General features: G+C 59.7%; 6 protein-coding genes across 6 annotated transcripts; all 6 read right to left on the bottom strand.

Moving 5' to 3' along the window:
• Positions 1-929: 929 nt before the first annotated feature.
• Positions 930-2,270, bottom strand: LBRM_19_0980 (putative DNA-directed RNA polymerase, alpha subunit; the record flags this gene model as incomplete). The annotated part of the gene is made up of 1 exon (XM_001564144.1): positions 930-2,270. The coding sequence occupies one exon, from the start codon at positions 2,268-2,270 to the stop codon at positions 930-932; it is 1,341 nt and encodes a 446-aa protein (XP_001564194.1).
• Positions 2,271-3,225: 955 nt separating this feature from the next.
• Positions 3,226-8,826, bottom strand: LBRM_19_0970 (conserved hypothetical protein; the record flags this gene model as incomplete). The annotated part of the gene is made up of 1 exon (XM_001564143.2): positions 3,226-8,826. One exon carries the CDS (start codon positions 8,824-8,826, stop codon positions 3,226-3,228), a length of 5,601 nt encoding a protein of 1,866 aa, XP_001564193.2.
• A 1,576-nt stretch (positions 8,827-10,402) lies between these two features.
• LBRM_19_0960 (putative extracellular receptor) lies at positions 10,403-13,228 on the bottom strand (the record flags this gene model as incomplete). The annotated part of the gene is made up of 1 exon (XM_001564142.2): positions 10,403-13,228. One exon carries the CDS (start codon positions 13,226-13,228, stop codon positions 10,403-10,405), a length of 2,826 nt encoding a protein of 941 aa, XP_001564192.1.
• A 2,744-nt stretch (positions 13,229-15,972) lies between these two features.
• LBRM_19_0950 (putative histone H3 variant) lies at positions 15,973-16,410 on the bottom strand (the record flags this gene model as incomplete). Its single annotated transcript, XM_001564141.1, has 1 exon — positions 15,973-16,410. The coding sequence occupies one exon, from the start codon at positions 16,408-16,410 to the stop codon at positions 15,973-15,975; it is 438 nt and encodes a 145-aa protein (XP_001564191.1).
• Positions 16,411-17,584: 1,174 nt separating this feature from the next.
• On the bottom strand, positions 17,585-19,810 carry LBRM_19_0940 (conserved hypothetical protein; the record flags this gene model as incomplete). Its single annotated transcript, XM_001564140.1, has 1 exon — positions 17,585-19,810. One exon carries the CDS (start codon positions 19,808-19,810, stop codon positions 17,585-17,587), a length of 2,226 nt encoding a protein of 741 aa, XP_001564190.1.
• A 1,292-nt stretch (positions 19,811-21,102) lies between these two features.
• On the bottom strand, positions 21,103-21,375 carry LBRM_19_0930 (conserved hypothetical protein; the record flags this gene model as incomplete). Its single annotated transcript, XM_001564139.1, has 1 exon — positions 21,103-21,375. One exon carries the CDS (start codon positions 21,373-21,375, stop codon positions 21,103-21,105), a length of 273 nt encoding a protein of 90 aa, XP_001564189.1.

The raw sequence follows: 21,375 nt of genomic DNA, 5'->3' as shown, positions 1-21,375 counted from the left end.
AAGGCAAGTAACGGAGCGGGTGAAATGCGGGGCGACAAGGAGGGAGGGAGAGAGAGAGAGAGAGAGAGACTATGACGAGCATGGAGAGGCTCAGGTGCCGAATCAAAACCGCATGCGCGATGGGTTTTCTGACGCTCGACCTACAAGCGGGAAGTGCGCCTGCCTGTGTGTGTGAGTGTGTGTGTGTGTGTGTGTGTGTGTGTGTGTGTGTGCGGTGAATTGTGCTCCACCATGCCGAGCGTGCGCCAAAAAAAAAGAGGAGGGGGGTGCAGGGTAGGGACGACGCACCCGCATCAACGTGTTTCCGTGTTCTCCCCAACCCCACCCCACCCCCTCCATCGTTCCTTCCGCGTACCAAATGGTGTCCCCCCAAAAAGCAACTTATGGGTCCACTCCCCCTTGGCCATGCGTACCGCACTGCCCACCCTTTGCCAAGGGCTACACGCTCAGTCGAAGCTATGCCACACAACGATCCAGTTAGCCGCGTCTTTGCTGCGCCGTGCAGTTAGCCTGTCGGTGTGTTACGGTGACTACGGGAGGCAGCTGCTGCTTTCTTCTCTTTCGTCTGAACTTTCCCCTCTTCATCTTTGTACGTCTGCATGTTAATGGGGGGTGCACGTGCGAGCCTTTACACGAGAAGAAATGAGACAGAATGGCGGATAATTCAGGGGTGGGTGGGGGGGGGGGGGAGAGGGGCAGACCAGACGCCCCCCTGCCCCGACGAAAAACAGCGGGAGTTACGCATTAGAAAGAGAGGGGCTTCAGAGATCTCATGGGAGCAGAGGGTTGCATGCTAAGAGGGGACGAGAACACGGGCGAGGGAGGGGGCAGCGGATGCGGTGGTCAGCTGAATCCTTCTCACGCCCCACCCTTCTTCTCCGTCTCTCGCGTTCACCCTCACCCCTCTTCGTGCTCATTCCTTCTCGGCCTCAGGGTTCCAGTAACTTGGCGCTAGCATCCACCACGTGCACCTCGGTCGATTGCACGATCTCCGCGAGCGCTCGGCAGCGCTCAGCGAAGAGGCGGAGGCCGAAGCGCAGAATCTGGGCCGGGTGAAGCTGGCCCACGCTTTCAATGTGAAAGATGACGTGTGTCTTGTCCTTCTGCACCCGTACTCGGTCGCCTTCGCTGGCGGCGGCAGCTCCCGCATTGTCGTCGCTGCGGAGACACTCGCGGCACAGCGTGCACTTCTCTGGCGCCAAGACGGTAGCTGCCGCCCCCTTCTGGCCGTCCTCGTAGCCGAAAACACCAGCGGGGCATGACTTCACGAGCGCCTCGGCCGCTGAACCAGTCAGCCGCTCACGCAGCTCGACGGAGGTCTTCATCTCGTAATAGCATGCCGACACTGGGCACCACTTGGCATGCACTGCGCCGAAGCCTTTCACAGCGATCGCCTTGAGCTTGATACGCTGACCAGGGCCCAGCTTCGTCAGCAGAATATCAGGGTGTACGAGGAACACCGCGTCGTCATCGTCATCCGTGTTGAACTCTGCTGCACCGGCATCACCCCCTCTCTCCGCTTCGCGGGCATCTGCACCAGCGCCGACCTTGGCACCGCCCTTTTTCTCTTGCCCCGGCAGCGGAACCCACTGTAGCTGGTGGCTATACACCGGTGTCACCGCCGCATCCTTAGCGCCCATGGCGTCCAGCTCAAACAGCAGTATGCGGCTCGGGTCAAGGTTGGTAAAGCTTGCCTGATTGCTCTCTGTGATGTACTGCATCTTCATCACCGGACCCGCCACCGGGATGAGGCCGAGGCGGTGTGACAATAGTTCATCCAGCACCGGGCTGTCGTTTTCTTCGATCAAAACGCGGTCGAATGCCAGCGTTGGCACCTCCGTCATCAGCACACGACGGAACAGGTTCGAAATGGGAGGACTCACGTGCTGCAACTCAAACGACATCCGCTCCACCCGCCGTGTTGACCAGGGGAACCCGTCCACAGTGGTCCGCGCCCCACTCGCCGCGTCATACAACAGCGTCGACGACGATGACGGGCTGCCTTCGGCGGCGGTGACGCTCTCCGGCTCCTCCTCCTTCTTCTTCTCCCGCTTCCCAGACGCCTTCGCGGCAAAGGCCGACGGCGGCAGCCCCGCGACTGCAGACACGATGCGTATGTTTGACACTGTCGGCTTATCCGGCTTGGCTGTAGACGGGACGCTCTTACTGCTGTTGTAGGCATACGTGTGCGGCGAACTCACCGTCTCGGTGTTCTCGGCACGGTGGTAGCCGAGCTGCACCTTGTCCACATCTCGGCGTGACTTGGACATTTAGGTGGGTCCTTAGGCCTGCAGATGTGGGCAGAGTCGGTGTTCAACGCGCCACCCCACGCACAACGCTGCAAGGGAGGAAAGTACGTGGGTGGAGAAATGTGAAGACACAACCACACGCGAGTACCGCTGCAGCTAACTGCAATCGCTACGGGGGACTGAGCCGCTTCAACAAGCAACTAGTGCCAGTCAACCAAGAAGAAGCGAAGAAACAGGAGAGAAGAATTTCGTCAGTTAAAGTAGAAGACGGAGACGCAAAATCGGAGAGCGACATCAATGGCCAGCGCAGATGATCAACATCACAAGAAAAGGGCACCCCCCCACCCACACACAGAGAGAAGAACACGCATGTAGTTCCTCGGAGCACGAGAGGTCGCACGAACCGTTTGGTAGTACGTCGATGCAAGAAAATGAGCTACTGCCCCCCTCCCTCTTCTCCCTCCTCCGGCAGCGTCTGTCCTCCTTCTCTGGGCTGTGGTGCATGTGTACATGCGTGTATAGATGCGTTTCGGTTTCAGGCATCAGCGCCGACGTTGGGACTGCACGTGGGCCACCCGGTTCTTTTCGTCCGTTATCGGTTTACCAGTCTAACGCCGGCTGTCACTGCCTTCAAGTTCCTTGAGTCTGGCTCCCGTGCGAAGCACAGCGCCTACACACTCGCCCTGACCTTAGGGTACTGCCTGCTTCAACTTGAAAAGGGTCTATGACTTGATGTAGTAGTTAGGTTATCCCCCATGGCGATACACAGAGACAGACAGACACACACACACACACCTGCGCCATGCAAGGGCGAGAAGCTCACATCTCCTACGATGGCGCGTTTCCATCCACCGCTTGCATAGTGGATTTCGATGCGGCAAACCATCATCTGCTTTCCCCCTCCCCCCACCGACCCTATCGGTCTCCCCACTCCGCACCTTCCTGGCGCGTGATATGATTGTTGGTACTGCGCTGTCTACTCTGAAGAGGAAGAGGACGACGAGTTGGCGCTGCTGCTCACATCATCGCCATCGTCATCCTCCGACGATGAGAGGACACCGATCTTCATTTGCGCTGCCTTAGCCGCGCGGAGAACCATTGTTGGCACAGGAGCGGCAGCGTTGTAAACGCTCGGCTCGTTCAAAGCGTCTGGGCACGTGGGGTCGAATGCTGCGCTTCCAATGAGAGCAGCGTCAGCGCCACCTGCGCGCCGAGAAGCGTTGGCACGGCCTGATGCGTCGCCACTGGCGGGGGCCGCGGTTCGACGGCGCTGCCTCACGTGCCGCTCTGCTTCTTGCTGCCGCATCTCTTCGCGTCGCTTGCGACGCTCGCGCTCCTGGAGCTCTGGGTCGTCGATGATGCGGTCGTTCTTGAAGAGGTGCACCGTGATTTTGGTGTCACCACAGACGAATTTCTTCAAAGCCAGGGCCCGCGCCTCCACGTTGCGGTTGGGGACATCAATGCGTGCCACGTGACCGACGACAGTGGTCGGGCCAACGCGCATGTTGAGCGATTCGCTGAGGCTCTTGGCCAGGAGCAGGCGCACGTTACCATGCTTGCGGGTGTCCGGTACCGGGTACACCAGTACGGATGGCGGACGCTCCTCGATTGCCTTGGCAGGGATGGCCGGCGGAGGCCGATGCAGAGGCGTCGTCGGGATTCCCATCATCATCGCCGCCATCGTCGCAGATGGGGTTGACGCACTGCCAAGAATGCTACCGAGACTGCTGCCGGCTGGGAAGGGGTCGGTGGCTGCCGCAGCGGGAAGCGCTGGTCCCAGCAAGGCCATTAGCTCCTCGGCTGTTGGAGGAGCTTGTTGGAAACTGATGCCGAGGGACGACTGTGGTGGCGCCGTATCCGAGGTGTCACCACCGTTGATGACAGCGAGCAAGTCTGCTGCCGTAGGTGGCGGTGGTAGCACGCCACACGGCGCCGCAGACTCTTGTTGTACGCTCGTCGGATCAGAGTTCGACTGCGCCGAAAACTGCAGTTGCCCGAGGTCGTTGACACAGTTGGGGGATCCGCCCATGGCGGCCATCTGCATTGCCCGAAGTTTGTCGGCGAGAGTCTCACCTGCGTTGGTGGACACGAAGGGTGTATTGCTGCTCGCTGAGGACAGCACCGCGGGGACGGTCATCTGCACTGGCGCTGCCGGGGAAGCGATCATTATGGGAGGTACCACATCAGCCGACTTGACCGCCGTAGGTGCTGCGTTGGCTTGCGCTCGCTTCGCCTCCTCGATCTTCTCCGCCAGCGTTGGACCAGCGCTCTTCTTGAGGTTGATCGCGGCAGACTCGAGCTGCAATCCATCGTTGTCACCGTCACCGTAGCCGTCCACGTCACCCTCTCCGACAAGAACGTCATGCACTGCGTAGCCTCCGCCAAATGGGCTGGAGTTCCACTGCCCATTCGCATCGCCACTGCCGCCGCTTCCCCACATGTCGGCTGCACCTGTGCCGTATGCGGTGCCTTCGCCGTTGTCTTGCCCGCTTAGGATTCCCTCGGCGTTCTGCTGGGTCGCCGCGTTCGGGTCCGGCAATCCCAGCTCCTCGCGCAGCTCCGCCTCGAGGCACTCAAGGAAGGTAATGAGTTCTTCCAAATTGTCACCGAGCACCTCCATGTTCGGCGCCGCTTGCCGCAGCAAGTACAGGTAGTACTCGTGGAACTCGTCTTCAGGGTTCAGGAAGGCGAACATGTCCGGGTTGTCGCGCAGCAGCTGTGCCTCGGCCTCGCGTGTGCCCTTGGTGGCTACACTCTTGACGCACAGACGGAAGATGTGGTCGATGTCAGCCGGCGGCACCTTGCCCGAGTACGCGGCCTGCACCCCATCAGCGCCCTCCGCGGCGATGTCGTCGTCGTCTCCCGCAGCGTTGCCAGCGTCACCATTGTCGATCTCGTTGTTCCCCTTCGCCGCCGCCGCCGCTGCTGCAGCGCTCTTGGCAAACGCTTGCCGCTCTGCATTGGATGGGACGACGACGGCGGCCGGGGCGCCGGGTCGAATCTGCCACTCGTAGTAGGCGAAGAGACGCTGCCGCAGCGCCGCAACCTTGGCCGCCGCCGCCATTGCCCGCTGCGGTTGTTCGTCATGGCCGACCGCCGTTGCGTCGTCTTTTTGCTGCTGCTGATGGGCCGCAACCACCCGCTCTTCACGTAGCCAATCACGGCCCTGCTGATGACGACGCTCCCACCATCCCCACGCTTGCGCCACCTCAGTCGCCAGCGCGGACGACGCCTTCGTCGGTGACCCGGCATCCTTCGGCGTGGAAACTCCACGGGTCAGCGCAGCGAGATGCACGCCGACGTGGGTGCGCAGCAGCTGCAGCCACTTTGCTGTCGTCGCCCGCAACGTGAAGGAGAGGCACTGATCCATGGAGCAGATAACGTGGTTGCAGTGCACTGTGTCATACGACTGCACCGAAATGCACGTCAGGGGCAGCTGCGAAACCGGTGGCAACGCTCGAGCGCGTCGAGTCTCGCGCCACCGGTTCGTCAGCACCGACGACCATCCACGGCAACGTGTCGGTGCTTTGCGGGGGCGCTCGTAGATGTTGCCGCAGAAGACCACGGCTGCTGCTTCGTGCAAGGGGTCGACCTGCTCCACAACGGTGGCGGCAACGGTGGATGAGGTGCCGATCCCAGCTGCCTCACGCGTCGCCGCGTCGGCGATCGACTTGGCGAGAAAGAGAAACGGCCTGCCAGCTGCATTGGCACACTGCGTCGCATCGGCGAGAACACAGTTGGTGCTGAAAGTGGCCACTCGGCGACCGGTACCAGCAGCCTGAGGCCCGCTACCCGATGACTCAGCGACACCAGCGGCACCGCCGATGCTAGAGGTGGAAACGCCATCGTACACAAGGCCGACCCCGTGCTCGCCCGTCGGCACCACGCAGCTCGGGTACAGTGCGGCCGTCACGCACGCGTGGAGGGAGCGATTCGTCGCCACCTCCACAGGCAGGGCCGCCATCGCATTAGCGAGCGCGCTCGACACCTGCGCCGCGCTGTCGGACGTGCTCTGCTGTATGGATTCCACGCACACCCGCAGGGTCCTCTCTGCCTCTGACTCTACAGCGCCGGCGCGACTGCTCTCACCCTCGTCTCCAGGGTGCAACAACAGTCCATAGGTTCGCATCAGTATGCAGAGCTGCACCTGGGTGTCGAAGACTGCCTGCAGGACCTCGCCTGCGACGCCGCACTCCTCCAAGAAGTCGCGCTCCACCTCTGGCTTACCCTTGGCGGAGCACCACATCTGGTACACATTGAAGGCGCTGACGACATCGCTCAGCGAGTCACGTGAAAAGAACAGCCGCGCCTCTGTCAAGAGCGCCGCCTGTTCCTCGACAGCTTCGCGTGCCGCATCCGACACGTCCGCCGCACGCACGGCACCAGCGCCCTGCAAGGACAGCAGATCGCTGCAGCACCACAGCGCACCCACCGCCGTGACGGCCGCCAGAGAGGGGCGCAGCAGGCTGCCAGCGATAAGGAGTCGTCCCACTTGCAGAGGTACAGGCAGGCACAGGCAAAGCACAGCAATTGGCTGCAGCACAAGCTGACCCATCACGGGAGAGCCGGCGGTGTGGTCGACGGCAAGGTGCCCTGCGGCGCGCAGGTACAACTCCACTGAGGTCATGATGCGCCTCACCGCGTCGTACCGCGTTGCCGTCGCAGAGGGCACGCCAATGAGCTGCGATGCAAGAAGAGCGGAAACTTTGCTGGCTATCGAGGGCCCACTACCAACACCGCTCATGTTACCAACTCCAGTAGCAGAGAGTGAGAAGAGCGCTCGCTGCGACACAGCCGCCTCCTCACGCGCCTGCAACACCTGATACACGTGCACGTAGCGACTAAAGGGGAGACGGAAAATAATATGCTGCGTGGGGTCAGCACTGAGACGGCGGTGGTGCGCTCCATGCAGGACTGACTTGGGGATCAACTGAATCACCACTGGCGAGGCGGCAGTGCTACCGTCGCCTCCAGCAGCCGAGGACGCCACTGCTGTCATCTTGGCCAACTTCCGTCGATGGCGCAGCTGTGTGATGGTGCTGTACTCGATCACCACGGTGTCTGCCATGGTGGTCGTGTCCACTGCCGTGTAGCCGTTGCGTGCACAGTCCACGACCAGACCAACATCCAAGCTGGATGGCAGCACTGACTGGCTGAGTTCAACCGTCGCGACAATAACCCAGCGCTGGTGCGCGTCCCTCACGGCAGTGCGCTGCGCGACGGTCATAAACGCCGACAAGGGCGAGTCGTCAGCGAGGGTGGTGCACACCCGTGACGCCGCTGCATCGCCCTCTGCTAATGTTTGCTGCACCTCCCGCAGAGCATTGGCGATGACGCGGACGTAGTGGTTGTTGGGCGCCACAATGAGGATCGCTGAGAGCGGCGACAGGCCCTGCGCAGCGGTCGCACCGGCCGTGTGGCGGTCCGCCTTGTCAAACTCATCCACGCATTGCTGAATCAGCGGCAGCCAGTAGCGCCGGAAGGCAGCTGGATGGGCAAAGTCCGCGTCACCGGCGGCCATGATGCGCGCCACCGCATCCACATTTTCAGCATACGACACCAGCGCCGCCTCCATTGTAGCGCTATCGCTGATCAGGCAGCTTCCCTCCTTCTCGCTCTTGAGCAGCCACTGCACCGCCTCCTCCAAGTACAAGGTGGTGGTGGCCGTCACAAGCGACGGGGCCGCCTGCAACACGAAGGTGGTCGCCGTGCACCGCGACGGCGCGAGGAAGGACAGAAGAGTCGTCGCACACGCCTCATCAGGGCAATTCAAGACGACGTGCAGCTTGCGCCTCCGTGCCGCATCGAGGCCCTGCGCCGTGTCTGCATCGGGGCCGGCCGCCGCTCCATTCGATGCCGAGCCGGCCGCCGCACCGCGCTGGTGCTCCCACTGCTGCTGCACCGCTAACAGATCGCGCAGCAGTGAGAGACACAGCTCTGTTGACTCGTTGCGCAGATGAGCGTCGTCGAAGACGACACATCCCACGCCCTCAAGGCACGGGTCACACAGCAGCTGCCGCAGCATCACCTCAGCGGTGGTGACTACGACGCTGGTGCTCTCAGTGGTTTCGTTATGGTTCGGCACGGCTGCGGCGACCGTGCGGGAGTTCTGCACGTCCTCGCCGCGCTCCTCACGCAGACGCAGCGTCGTGAGCCGCGCCGCCGCCGCATTGGCACTCACAACAATGAGCCGCCGCCGCTTGAACACTTCCGTCTCGGAGAGCACGATAGGCACCTGCAGCGTGCGACCGCTTCCAGCCGGGCCAACGAGAGCGACGAGGGCGTGGTTCAACACGGCGTCAAGAAGGCCCATGCGCTTCTGGTGCACGGCAAAGCGCTGGCGGTGCGGCAGCCACTGTCGCCTCATCTTCAGCAGCTGAGTCATTGGCAGCGTCTTGACGGTGGCAAACACGAATGGCTGTAGCGGCGCCAGGTGCCGCATCGACAGTGCGCTCGTCGGGGCCGACGCTTCATCGCTGGCCATGAGCGCTGCGTACGCCGTCGAGGCGTGCTGGAAGTGTAGCGGACCCTTGGCGCCCACACCGAGAGCGGGTGAGGGCGAAGAGGCTACACTCATCGCCTCCTGCCACCGCTTTTCCCATCGATCGACGTCGATGGCGCTGATGGGCACATCGAGGAGATAGTTGGGCCGCCGCGTATCCACACAGCCAGCTGCCGTGGCGTCAGGCTGTTGCAGCCGTTCGACTGCCGCACGTAGCGCGGATACGGGGGCGATGGGGCACGCGTGCCTTGTAGTGGGGAAGGTGTTGAGGCTACAAGACATGACGAACGCGTGCGTGCGTGGGTGGTTGCAGCTTGTGCAGCACGACTGACGAAGCGCCAACCCAAAATTAAGCCTCGCTGCTGGAACTCCCCAAAAGTATAAAACAGGCCTAAACCAATCAGCTTTACACGGCAAGTCGTCCAGTCGAGCGGACACACTGCCGCGCAGATAGACGGAGAGGGAGAGGGATACACGGTAGGAGATGGAGGCCAGGCGTACGCACGTGTGTGAGCAATGAAGAGGGGGTGAGGGGTGGGAAAGAGACCTAAAAAGGGCAGTAGGGGGTGGTGTTGGTGGCAATGGTGGCGTCTTTCTTCTTTTCCTATTACGTGTGTGAAGTCGTGGTGCTCACGTATGTTTGTGTGCGTGTACGTGTACGGCTGAGGCCAGGTAGAGCTCCCCTGGACACACCAGTTGCTTTCTCTCGCTTCAGTGGTGGAGGGAGAGAAAACGCCCGCGACGGGTGGTAGCCGTGGCAGAGACGGAGAGGTGGTGGTGGTGGTGGAAAGGAGAAGGGGATGAAAGAGAGAGACATACGCGGAGCTCGAGACGTGCCGCAGAGTACGCAATACAGGGGAGAGGCACCCAGTGTCGTGCGCCTCCTCTTTTTTTTTGCCTGCCCTGTTCTGTTCATCTCGCCGCCATGCGTTTCGCGCAGAGACATACCGCACGAGCCTGAAAAGATGAGCGACCCTTCTTCTCTCTAGTTGCCTCTTGACAGGGGGCGGTGGGGGGGGGTGAGGAGGCAACGCAGCATACCTCACTCATACGGAAGGGCCCACCTGAGGGAAGCCAATAAGCTGCCTCGAGCCCCTTCCTCCAGCAGCAAAGGAGCTCCGTTGTAGAGAGAGAGAGGGAGAGGGAGCCCTTCGTAAGGGAAGAAGAAAAGGCGGTAGTGGTTTGCGCGTGAGCGGAAGGGGAATGCAGTGTAGGGCGCAGAGTTTTGGTAGGCACCAGACACAGGCGCTCCCATACACCATCCGCAAAGTAGCACGCGGGCTTGCCAACCGCAACCCAAGAGGAACCACCACGAAAAACACCGCTCGAGTAACAACGCGGCCGAGCCAACACACTCCCGCCCCCATCAGAAGAACCCCGCGACACAAATCGGTGTCACGAAGAGAGAGAGGGAGACACACACACACACACACACACACACACACACACACACAACTATCGAAAGGCATCCACAACAACATCTGCAAAGTCGTACACATCCACGCACCCACAGAGATCGTAACGTGAGACGCCCTTCAGCACACGTGCGCCAATGTTTCCTCCTGTTGTCAGGTTATAGACACATCGACGCGATCGCACCCCCCTCTATCGCCTCCTTTTTTTATTTTTCTCTCTCTCTCTCTTGCGTGGCCTACACGTCGTCCTTGATGCCGCGCAGGCGACGGAGCTCCTCGTCAGTCACCGGGAATCGGTTCGACTCCAGCGCCTGCTCAATGCGCCTCTGTATGCGGTAGTGGCGGTAGCAGAAGTAGAAGATAGAAATGGTGAGGATGAAGCCGAGGACGGAAATGACGATGGTCCCCGGGGAAGCCGACAGGGCCGAGCCAAGGACGAAGGAGGCATCGCGGAACGTGTCGAGTGGTACCACGGTGCTGTTTGTAAGCCATAGAAAGGACGACTCCGTAATGTCGAGCGCCGGTGACGTCCTCGAGTTCCAGGTGCCAATGAAGAGTGGGGCGCCGCTCCAGGGCTGGATGTTGATCGAGTAGGCCGCGTAGAGGCGGTTACCAGTGGAGTCGATGGTGCAGTTGCCTGTGAAGTTGTCAATGGACGTGCTGCGGATGTACGGCAGCAAACTGCGAGCAACGTTCAGTGACGCATTCGCAGCGACGGCGCGAGAGACGGCGTCGATCAGGACGTAGCCGGCGTCCACGGCGAAGCCCGCGTAGGGGCTGATGGAGCTGGTGTCACAGGACTCCACCGACGAGAGGAAGCCCCCGTCGCTCATAACCTTGCGCATCTCCTGCCGCGTCGTCGCGTAGCCGCTACTCGTGTAGAGAGCGTTCAGTTCTGCCAGGCGGGTCTGCGTCACGTTAGGGTAGATGCAGATGGAACTCGGTAGTTTCTGACGCAGCGCATCGCCGGTCGCCGAGGCCGCAGCGGCGTGGCAGAGCGCACTGTCCATGAAGAAGATGTACTGGCGCATGTAGGTGAGGTGGTCGCTGAGTCTGAAGAAGGTCTCTGCCTGTGCTGCTGTGAATGGATTCACGACAATGATGATGCGGCTCACCAGTTTGGCGTATATTTTCGTCATGCAGTCCGCCACGGTGGCGTTCTCGCTGTCAGAGAGGTAGTAGGTCGCCTCCACGTAGAGGTTCTGCTGCTGCATCGCCGTCCTCATCGACTGTGCGCGCGAGATGCCAAACTGGTCATTCGAAGTAATGATGATCACCCGTTCCCACCCATAGTGCGCGCAAATGTGCGTCACCGCGCCATCCGCAAAGGTGCTCTTCGGCAAACTCCGCGAGAAGAACGGATACATGTGTGGGTGGTCGGTGAAGTCGTCGCTCGAAACGGCGTAATCCAGCTGTGGGACCTGAAACTTGTTTACCACCGGGGTGAACGCCATGGTCACCGTGTCAGAGCCCGGCCCGGTGAGCACCGTGCACGTGCGGGCAATCGGGATCAACGATGCCAGTCCAGTGATGCCGCTCGCGTCCGTGCTGATGGCAACAGGGTAGAAGTTGAAGACGTCGTCGCCGTCGTTGCCCGAGACGTTCTGGTTGTGCATTGTGAGCACAAATAGCATTGACATTACCATCTGCGTGAGGACGCAGCTGGAGGGCGACGTCATGCATATCTTTGCGGTGCGCAGCGGCGACGTCTTGACGAGTGCCCGCGTCACTTCTGGGATTACATTGACCTGATGTGCGTCAGAGGAGTAGTCCTTCAGACTCCACGTCACGAGTGGGTTACGCACCGTGTGGATAGCCGTGATGAGGGAGAACACGGTCTCCACGCGCTGGTAGTAGATAGAATCGAAGGCAACTTTGCCTGTGTAGCCGTTGAAGCGGGCGGCGCGCAGCGCGGTCATGTTGTTGATCGCCCCCTTCGTGGCGTCCACCATGAGAAGGCCATCGAGCAGGTGACTCAGAACGAAAGCGCTGTACTCATCCACAGCGGAGCCGTGCGTTGTGGGAAAGAAGCCTTGGCTGACTAACTCTGCCGGAGGCGTGTAGGCGGAGACGAAAATGGCACCCCACGGCTTCGCGGTTGTGTTGATGTCACCCGTCAGGCTCGGCAGCACGTTCAGGCTCTCACGCGAGGCGATGAGGAAGACGGTGCTGGCGGTGCGGTTATTGCGCTCCACAGCGGCGTGCAGGCGACGCATCTCTGCCTCTGAGAGGAAACAGCCCATGCCTCGCGCGCGGTACTTCGTGATGGCGGTAACGACAGCATCGTCGTCTGTCGTCGAGGCAGCGCCGCTCATGAATGTTTGCGCCACAATTGTCGCTGTCGTGGACGCCGTCTGTACCTGTGACGTAACGGCCCTGCTCACACCCTCGCCATAGCCGTCGCTGCTGAAGACGAGGCTCATGGAGTGCCAGTTCAGCTGATTCGACACGACCTCGAGCAGTCCACGGACGTTGAGCATGTCGTGCGGTACCATGCACATGGTGCGCAGGTTCATGTCTGGATCGCACAGGCGCACGTTCGATGAGTGGGCAGAGACAATGAGGATGTCGGACGTCTTGTCGTTCTGCCGCAGCACATCCACCACCGACGCCGAGACGTCTGCTGTTTCAGCCAGGAACAGGATGCTCGGAAAGGTGAGCGGGTCGCCAAGCAGGGCAGTTATCTGCGTCAGGGCGGTGAGGAGGCTGCCGCCGGTATCGAGGATGATCGGGGCGGGGCGGAGGAGGGTGGTCAGGTACTGGTGCGTCGCGGACGAGTTTGTTAGGAAGGCCGTTACTGCCTCCGAAAGCGAAGCCTCCGTCATGGCGGTGCGGCTCAGGTCAATCAGGATCACCCACACCAGTCCTTCCGAGTCGCCGCCTGTCGCATTGCTGGGACTTGCATCAGACGCGGCGAGTGGCACCACGCTCTCCGTCACAGACTTGCTCGCCACAACGCCGCGCACACTGGAGGTTAGCAGACAGAAAAACATGACGTACACGGCAGCGGCGAGCAGCGCGACCGCTGAGCAGCGAGGCCGCGGTGAACACAGCGTGCGCATGTCTCGATCTCTCTGTTAGTATGACGATACCCTTTTCGATTGGCAGCAACTTCTTCTGGATTCCCAGGCAGACGGTGATTAGCAGTGGTGTGCGTGTTTTCCCCCTTTTCTTTGCAACACGCTGAGGAGAGGGATAAGACCCGGGAGTGCGGTGCACAGCTGTTGAGCTCGCGCGTGCTTGCTGGTCACGAGAGACACGTCTTTGAAGGTGAGATGGAACAAAGAGAAAAAGGGGAACGAAAAAGCGTAGCGGCGACGAGCGATTTTCCTGTCGTCAACGCTGCTCAGAACGGACAGAGCGAGACACCGTGAGAGGAGTGGGGCGGACCAGCAGACAAGCGAGAGAGCAAACGCAGCACAGCCTACCGACACAGCGAAAGCACAGACATGATCCAAAGAAGAACGAAACGAGATGCCCTAACAGACAGTCAACGGCGACCCACAAGGCAAGAGAGAGAGAGAGGGGGGAGGGGAGGGAAGCGAGATGGAGAAAGAGAGTGGTGAGACAGGGAAGGAGTGCAGCCCGCACCAACAACCTCGCTCCTCACTGGGGCGTAGAGAAACAAAAAAAAACACGACGGGAGAGAGAGAGAAAGAGCAATCGGAAACGAGAGCGTGAGGCGCAAGAGGCACAAGCGTCCAGTGAAAGGGACAAGAGACGAAGGAAAAAACGACCCACACCACACGCTCACAGGAAGGAAGAGGGGGAGAGAGGAGTGTACGTCTCACGGTGTTGGCGCCTGCGTGCGCACGTCAGCGAAAAGCAGCAAAAAGTGCCAAAGAAGAGGAGAGAGAGCGAGCGCGCGCGTGAGAAAGAGGGGCCGGTGGACCACCAGTAACGGCAGGCCCACACACGTACCTAGTGCGCTGAGTCAGCTATGGTAAGTGTGGGCGCAGTGCTCCTCCCCCTCCAAATTGTGAGCGTAACGGGGTGATCGAAACAGTCGGGTCAAGATTCAGATGTTTTTCCCCCCGTTGTATCGCTCCGAGTACCGAGTCCTCACACTTACCATACAGCTAAGTTCGTTGGGGGGGGGGTGATACAGCACGGAACAGCAATTAATTAATTTTCGTCTCCTTACCCATTACACCCTTGATAGTGACAGCGAGAGGGAAAGAGCGGCGGCAAATTGGCTGGTTGTCACCCCAACCATTCCGTTTTATATATTTTTTTCTTTTCGAAAGTTTGTGCGTTGGTGCCGAGGGGGTGGAGCGCTTAGCGCGTCGTTGGTGTGTGTCAGTGGGAGACAGAGGAGCAGGACAGGCAGAGAAGTGAGAACACAGGGAAAAGTAGAGGGGGGGGGGAAGGGGGTCATCAGCAGCGACAGGGTTGACGTGAGAGCAGCGAATGAGGTAGCCAGCATTTCCCCAAATAGTCGACATGCCGATGCTGCCAGTAGGCATCGTTTGTTCCATTGCTCGAAGCGTTTGGAGGTTCCTCGCAGCCAACGGTACACCCTTCCCCCGTCTCCCCAGGGCAACCTAGCTCTTTCACTGAACAATACACATGAGAGAGCGAGGGGGATTGAGTCTGTAGAGGCGGGGTGGGGTGGTGGGAGTATCTTTGCAAGTTGCACTGGACTTCATGGCGACAACGGCGCACGGTGTGACTCTACCACTTGACACTCACTACCTTCTCCTTACCCACCTCAAACCATCTCAACTAGAGGAACAGGCAGGGAGGAGGAGGGGGAAGAAAAAGAGAGATGGCTAAGGGATGCAGGCCAAGTCGTCACATACCGGCAGCAACGCCTTGCAGACTTGAAGCCTTCCTGTGAGTGTATATATCATTTTCCTTCGACAAGTGCACGCACATGTGCGTGTGCGCGCGCGTACGCTCCACCGTTGTCCTTTCGCTCGCCTTTCTTTCCCTTTCTCGTCGGTTTCACGTTCTTCATGGTTGTTGAGATCCCCAGAAGACACCCAGCAAAATGTACCCACGGACTGGGCGATGCAGCTGCGGTACTGGCGTCGAGTGGGCCGCCGAAGAGGCCGCAAACGCAAGCATAACATTATGGGGAAACAAAAAGAACATGGAGAGGAGGGGGTTGGTGAAGACCAGCAACAACGACAGCAGTCCCTGGATAGACATGCACCGACAAAGCGAGAAGAGCCAAAACTAACATCAGGCAGCTGAAGAAGCGTCGCCTTGGTTTGTATCATTGCATCCAGCCACTCACACACACACACACACCGACGCGCTCACACTACCGGCTGCGTGGAGGGCAAGAGAGAGAGAGAGAAATCTGAAGCGTAGAGGGAGAGAAAGAGAAAAAGAGAGAAATGAGCAGGGATCGAGTAAGTGGAAAACCACCACCACCACCCCTCCTCTCTCTCGGAATGTGTAGCGCGAAGAGCCCAAAAGGATGAAGACGCCCACGCGCACACAGGCATAAATGAACCTAGTCAAAGAAAGGCAAGCAAGCATGGAAGACAATCTAGCTGGGCAACGGTCGCAAAGGTGGCGGTGAAGTTGCGGTGTGGCAGATAACGGTGGGGGTGGGGGTGGTGGTGGCATCGGAAGGAGAAAGAGCGGACGCTAAACGTAAGATGGCCTGAGTGAGGCGAATATCACAGCGCACGCACGCGAGAGAGAGAGAGAGGAGTAACACGCTGATGGAGACGGAAGCAACGATGGTAACTGCACGAGCCTGAAAGTATCGCTTTCCCCTGTTTATGCGTCTCTCCTGCCCTCGTTCTGCTCTGCTCCACTTGCTCTCTTCCCATTCAGTCAAGCTTTCTCGCTACGCGCGGTCCCCACGGAGGCGCATCGCGAGCTGCAGGTCCTTTGGGTAGAGCGTCACACGCTTGGCATGTATGGTGCACAGATTCGCGTCGCCGAGCAGGTTCACAATGTAGCATTCCGTCGCTTCCTGGATCGCCTCCAGAGCGGAGCTGCGCATGCGCATTGTGTCCTTGATGGTGGACATGACTTCCTTCACAAGGCGACGGAACGGGGAACGCGAGATCAGCATTTCCGTCGAGTGCTGGTACTTCCGCACTTCACGCAGGGCAACAGTGCCTGGGCGCCAGCGATGCTGACGTTTGGTGCCGGCAGCACCTGCGTGCTGTTCCTTGACCTGCCTCTTGGCCATCTTGCGGCTCATCCTGTTGGCCTTGCGGCTCGCCACACTCTTGCTCGGGTGCTTCGCCGCAACAGCAGACTTGGTGACTCCAGCCATAGTGGAGAAACTGTGAGTGAGTGTGGAAGTGGAGGGTGGGTGGGGGAGAGGGTGCTGCGTATGAGCACGTGTGCGCTTGGGTTTGTATGTGAAAAATAAGCAGCAGAGCGAGGCACAAGGGAAGAGAGAAAGACAAGAGGGAGTAGGCAGTGCGGCTGCAGGATCGACGACAACCAGCCCAACCAAAGGCAAGAGAAAGGCGGCCAGTGACGACGCGAGGGGAAAGCAGCGGAGACAGGGGAGGCAAAATCGCACAGAAAAAGGGGGAGAGTCGATGTGAATATGTGCTTGCGTTCGTGTGGGAAGAGACGGAGGACGTGGGCCCGACTTGATCTGACACACGCATACATATATATATATATATATATATATGTATGCGTGTGTCAGACCCACCAACTCTCATGTGCGTGGTTTTCTTTTCCCCTTCGCAGCACAAGGTGAAGGAGGAGGAGGAAGCAAGGCATTCTGCAGTCCAAGTCGAGCGGAGGGTAAGGCAGGGCAGATGAGTGCTCCCGGCAGCTGGGGTGTACGTCGATTGAAGGCACTGCCACCCCACCGATACCCTCCGTCTTTAGCACTTTTTAATTTCGAGCGCCGAGGATGCAATCTTGGTGTAGTGCTTCGTCTTCTGCTCTCCAGTACCGCTATTAGTGCCACATATAACATTAAAACAAAATGGGAGTCGTGTAGGCCATCCATCAACGCGTAGGGACGCATGGAATGAGATGCGGGAAGCTCTATAGGAGCCGCACCCAAATTCTTCGAAAAAGTGCGTTGAGAACGCACTCCTATCACAGGAGACCGGGAGAACAACACTGCCTGCAAGCGGTACGTACTATCCCTGCGAGTGTGTGATGTGGTGGTATAGTCTCGTCTCGTTGCGCACGTCCCTCACCGAGGGAGAGAGGTGTGCTTGGCAGCCCGCGCATCTCCCGCAGCGCCAAGCCGCCGCACGACGCGAAAACAGCACAATCGAATGGAAAAAAAAGCGGATGGCGGGGCGTGGGGTGAGGGAAGAGGGAGGGAAAAGTCATGCACGTATTTCCACGCATCAGAGCTGTCGTCCGTGAAAGCATCCACACCCACACCCACACCCACACACACACAGTGAGCAGTGTAACGGGCGAGCGAGTGCACGAGTGTTCTTCGCGAGAGGGTAAGAGGAACGTTGGACTCACATCTCCATCAGTGAGAAGTATTGCTCCAGTTTACTGCGGACTCCAACGGTCCACTCCACCCCTAACCGATTGAGCACCGCTGTGAGCTCGGCCACCACGTCCTTCGGTTCTGTAGGGGCTACAATGTTCGTCACCTCCAGCTCGTATGTCTCGCACTGGCGGTCACCCCACGAGCGGCACTGGCTGAACGGGATGCGCGGCGCCTGCGCGTCGGCTGGCAACCTGTAGAGCGTCCTGTCCAAGTGAATGAGCAACGGTGGAACGGGTTGCGGCTTGCCTGCCACACCGCAGCCCTGCTGCTGCTGGAGGAGGCAAGGGGTGGTGTGGATAGACTGGCTCTGCTGTGCGAGGGCCAACGAGGCCCCGCTAGCCCAGCTTCGCTGCAGAGTTGACTGCTGCACTTGAGCAGCCCACCACGGCACCGTCAGGCGTTCTGTCGTGAAGGTGGCGGCGCGGCACAGCTCTCGCACCCCGAACTCCTTCCATACCGTCTTCACCACCGCAAAATGTTCGGCGTACTCGTGCAAAAACTGCGTGGGATTCTCGATGAGGGCACGTGCCACCCCCTCAGAGACACGAACCTTGCTAGACAGCGAGTTCTGCTGACCACCGCTGAACACCTGGTGGGCTTTAAGAACCAGAAGGTACTTGTTCGAGTGCAACTGCTTGCGAAGTCGCAGGAAGCTCTTCCCGCGCCGCAGCGTCTGCTCTGGGCTGTCGAAGAAGAAATCTTCGTTGGTTTCCTTCACGTAGCCGCTCGGGTTCGTGTGCCACCACGTGCGGTCGTCCCCGGCCTCCTCGTCTTCCGCGAGGCTCACCTCAGTGTTTGAGATGTAGCGCCGCTCCTGTGAGCTCTGCGCATTGGCGGCGTATGCCGGCAGAATGAGCTGCTGCAGGTTGCGCTGCACCTCCTCATACCCGTTAACGTTTGTCAATCGGAGCTTCACGTCGTTGGCGTCTTGTTCCGCCTCGCGGGTTGCCGCAAGGTACTGCGTGTACCGCGTAAATTTGCTCTCGCTACCCACGTGGAACGCGACCCCAAGCTGGCGGAGGAAATTGCCTACCTCCGTCGCCACGTCGTCCACGGCAACGCCGCACTTTGGAACCTCAAGTTCGTAAATTGTCAGCCCTGGCAGCAGGTAACTTGCATCGAGCCGCACTCGCAGTCCCTCTCTGAACTCCCTTTCACTCTCCGTGAGGTCGAGCGCCTTGAGGGAGGCCTGCTGCAAGGCAACTAGTGGTGCATACGCAAACACTTTGCGCAGCGTCATAAATCCCGCAACGGCCTCCAACCGCGGCACCACTGCAGCACCGCCAGCGCCATCACCATCACCATCTTCCATCTTTCCGCTTTTCTTGTCGCAGGTCTGCTGCGACGTCGAAAGCTGCTGATGCATGTACGTCGCGTGTGTCCCCATCGCCGCAAAGCGGATCTGCGCGAAGTGCGTGTTAGAACTCTCAGGGTCAGAAGTCGGCGCGCCAGTGCCATTGGATAGCGCATAGTCGCGGGCAACAGCACTCAGCTGGGACAGGATTCGCACAATCGCAGACTCGCCGGCCCCGTCGTCACTGCACGGATGCTGCTGCGCGTATGCCGACAAGACGGCAAAGGCATCGCTGGCGCCGCCGTCCGCCACTTTTGTGGAAGGGACAACGCCGGCAGTGAAGAGCGACTCGGGGACAAGGCGCACGAGGGCTTCCACCACCGCCGACGGCACCTGGGCATCCTCCACCACAAAGCACATTTGATGGCCCTGCTCCACCGTGTTTTTCTGCTTCAGGATAAGCTTGCCGAGAGCGCCAGGGGTGAAGGTAGGGAGCGGAAGGCCGTGCGCAGATACGCCGTCGCCCCCAGGGTTAGCTGTCGCTGTCGTCGCATGCACACAGGCAGAAACGTTACTAGCAGCCGCCGCGTCAATAGGAGACGGGGCCTTCCCGCGGCATGCACGCAGCAACGCCTCGTACTCCGCCTCTGGGTCATAGTTGCTGTTACTGCCTGCACTCGCGCTCGGCGCTGGCGTCACGGAGTAGGCGTAGACAGGCGCCGGGTCGCACGGCACGCGCAGTCGCAGCACACTACTCCGCTCCTGGAGCGCGGAACACGGGAAGTCAAAAAACAAGTCATAGTAGTACTCATCCCTGAGGTGATGGTTGGCGAGGGTATGGAGGGTGCGCTGATAGCTCTCTGCGTCCTCCAGCGAGAGCTTCACCTCAATCTGCATAGCTGGTGCTCCCTCTCTTTAACGAGACTCGTTGCTCAGCGGCGGAAGGGGGGGGGCGCGACGCAACAACGAAAAGACGACGTGCGCCAGGTACGAGGAGAGAGAGGAGGGAGGGGGGGGGGAAGGCGGCACGACAAGAGCCCGCCTTGTGTTGTGGAGGAGTGCGACGATAAAGAAGCGAAGCAACAACAGCAACCCAAATTGGTGTTGCCTCGAGTTGTGTGAGCTGCAGAGGGTGCAAGTCTAGGCTCTATGCGATGAGGGAATCCCCGAGAAGGCAAAAGGGGAGGGACACACGCGGAACGTGCGCTGGCTATATCGAATGGAGTGTGGTGGTGGTGGTGGTCTTGATATTCTGCTTCCTTCTTGAAGCAGCGCCCTGTTGTGCGTACGAAGTAGAGAGAGAGAGAGAGCAAGTCAAAGGCCACAATGCAGAGGCCGAGAATGCGAAGGCGATTCACACACACACACACACACACACACACACACACATGCATGTGTGCAGGCGGGAGGGAGTGAAGCAGAAATGATCCCAGTGAAAAGTGGAGGTGAAGAGAGATGAGGTTCACGGCATTACCCACACACACACAGCTGTAGCGTACCTGTGGTTCAGTTTACGTTTTGGTGGCCTCTTAACTGTCCGCCGTCTGTACTTACTAGGGCGAGTATGTGGACTCACATCTGCCACTTCCCTTCCCCGCCTCATCTGGACAGCACGCAACAGTCCAACCCTCTCTTCGTTCACCAGGAAGGGCACTTCTTTTTCGTTTCAATATCGCCAACAACCACTCAGAGAAGGGAGGGGTCAACTAAACTCAAGCAACAAGGGTGCTGCGCGCCAACTCGAAGGCGCCGGGGGGAAGAGAGGGAGGGCTGACATAATGAACAACGACGACAGACACAGGCGCAGTGCGAGGTGGGTGGAGAAAGTGGCGGGTGAGGGATACGCACGGCTTGACTATTCTCCATTACGCTGGCATTCCCTCTCAGCCTTGTCACTTACTCTTTCTCTTGCGCGCGATCGGAGCCTCTTCCTTCTCACTCGCCGCGTCACCCAGGGTAATCCCACCTCCTGGCACCCACCTAACCACCCACCTATACGTACACACTCGTCGCCAAAGGCCATCTTCCCCCCCTCTATACCGTCGCTACGCTGACAGGAAGGCACAAGGGAAAGACGGCGAAGGACGAAGTATACGCAGGCGCTGAGGGTGGGGGTAGGAGGAGACAGCGGCCCACAGGCACCATGGGCAGCCACGCTAATTGTGAACGCCGCCTTCCACGGCAGGCATCTACTCCTTTCCTTGGCTTGTGTCCCCGGGCACCTCAACCATGAGCAGTGTGTCATCGTCGTAGTCAATCTTCACCATCGCGGCGATACCCATGACGAGAGCCACAGCCACCACGATGAATGAAATGACCCCGATAAGGTACTCTTGGTCCTTGGAGGAAAGACCCACCGTCGGGTCCGGTGCGGCGTACGTCGTGGCGGCAGCGCCCACCACCTTCGCTACGGTGATGGCGACGACGCTAGCGGCGAGAGTTGCCGGCAGCGGGAGTCCCAT

This window comes from Leishmania braziliensis, chromosome 19, assembly GCF_000002845.2.
Source record: "Leishmania braziliensis MHOM/BR/75/M2904 complete genome, chromosome 19".
Taxonomy (NCBI): domain Eukaryota; phylum Euglenozoa; class Kinetoplastea; order Trypanosomatida; family Trypanosomatidae; genus Leishmania; species Leishmania braziliensis.
Note: the sequence above shows the minus strand (reverse complement) of the source record. Positions and strands in the feature narration are given on the sequence as shown.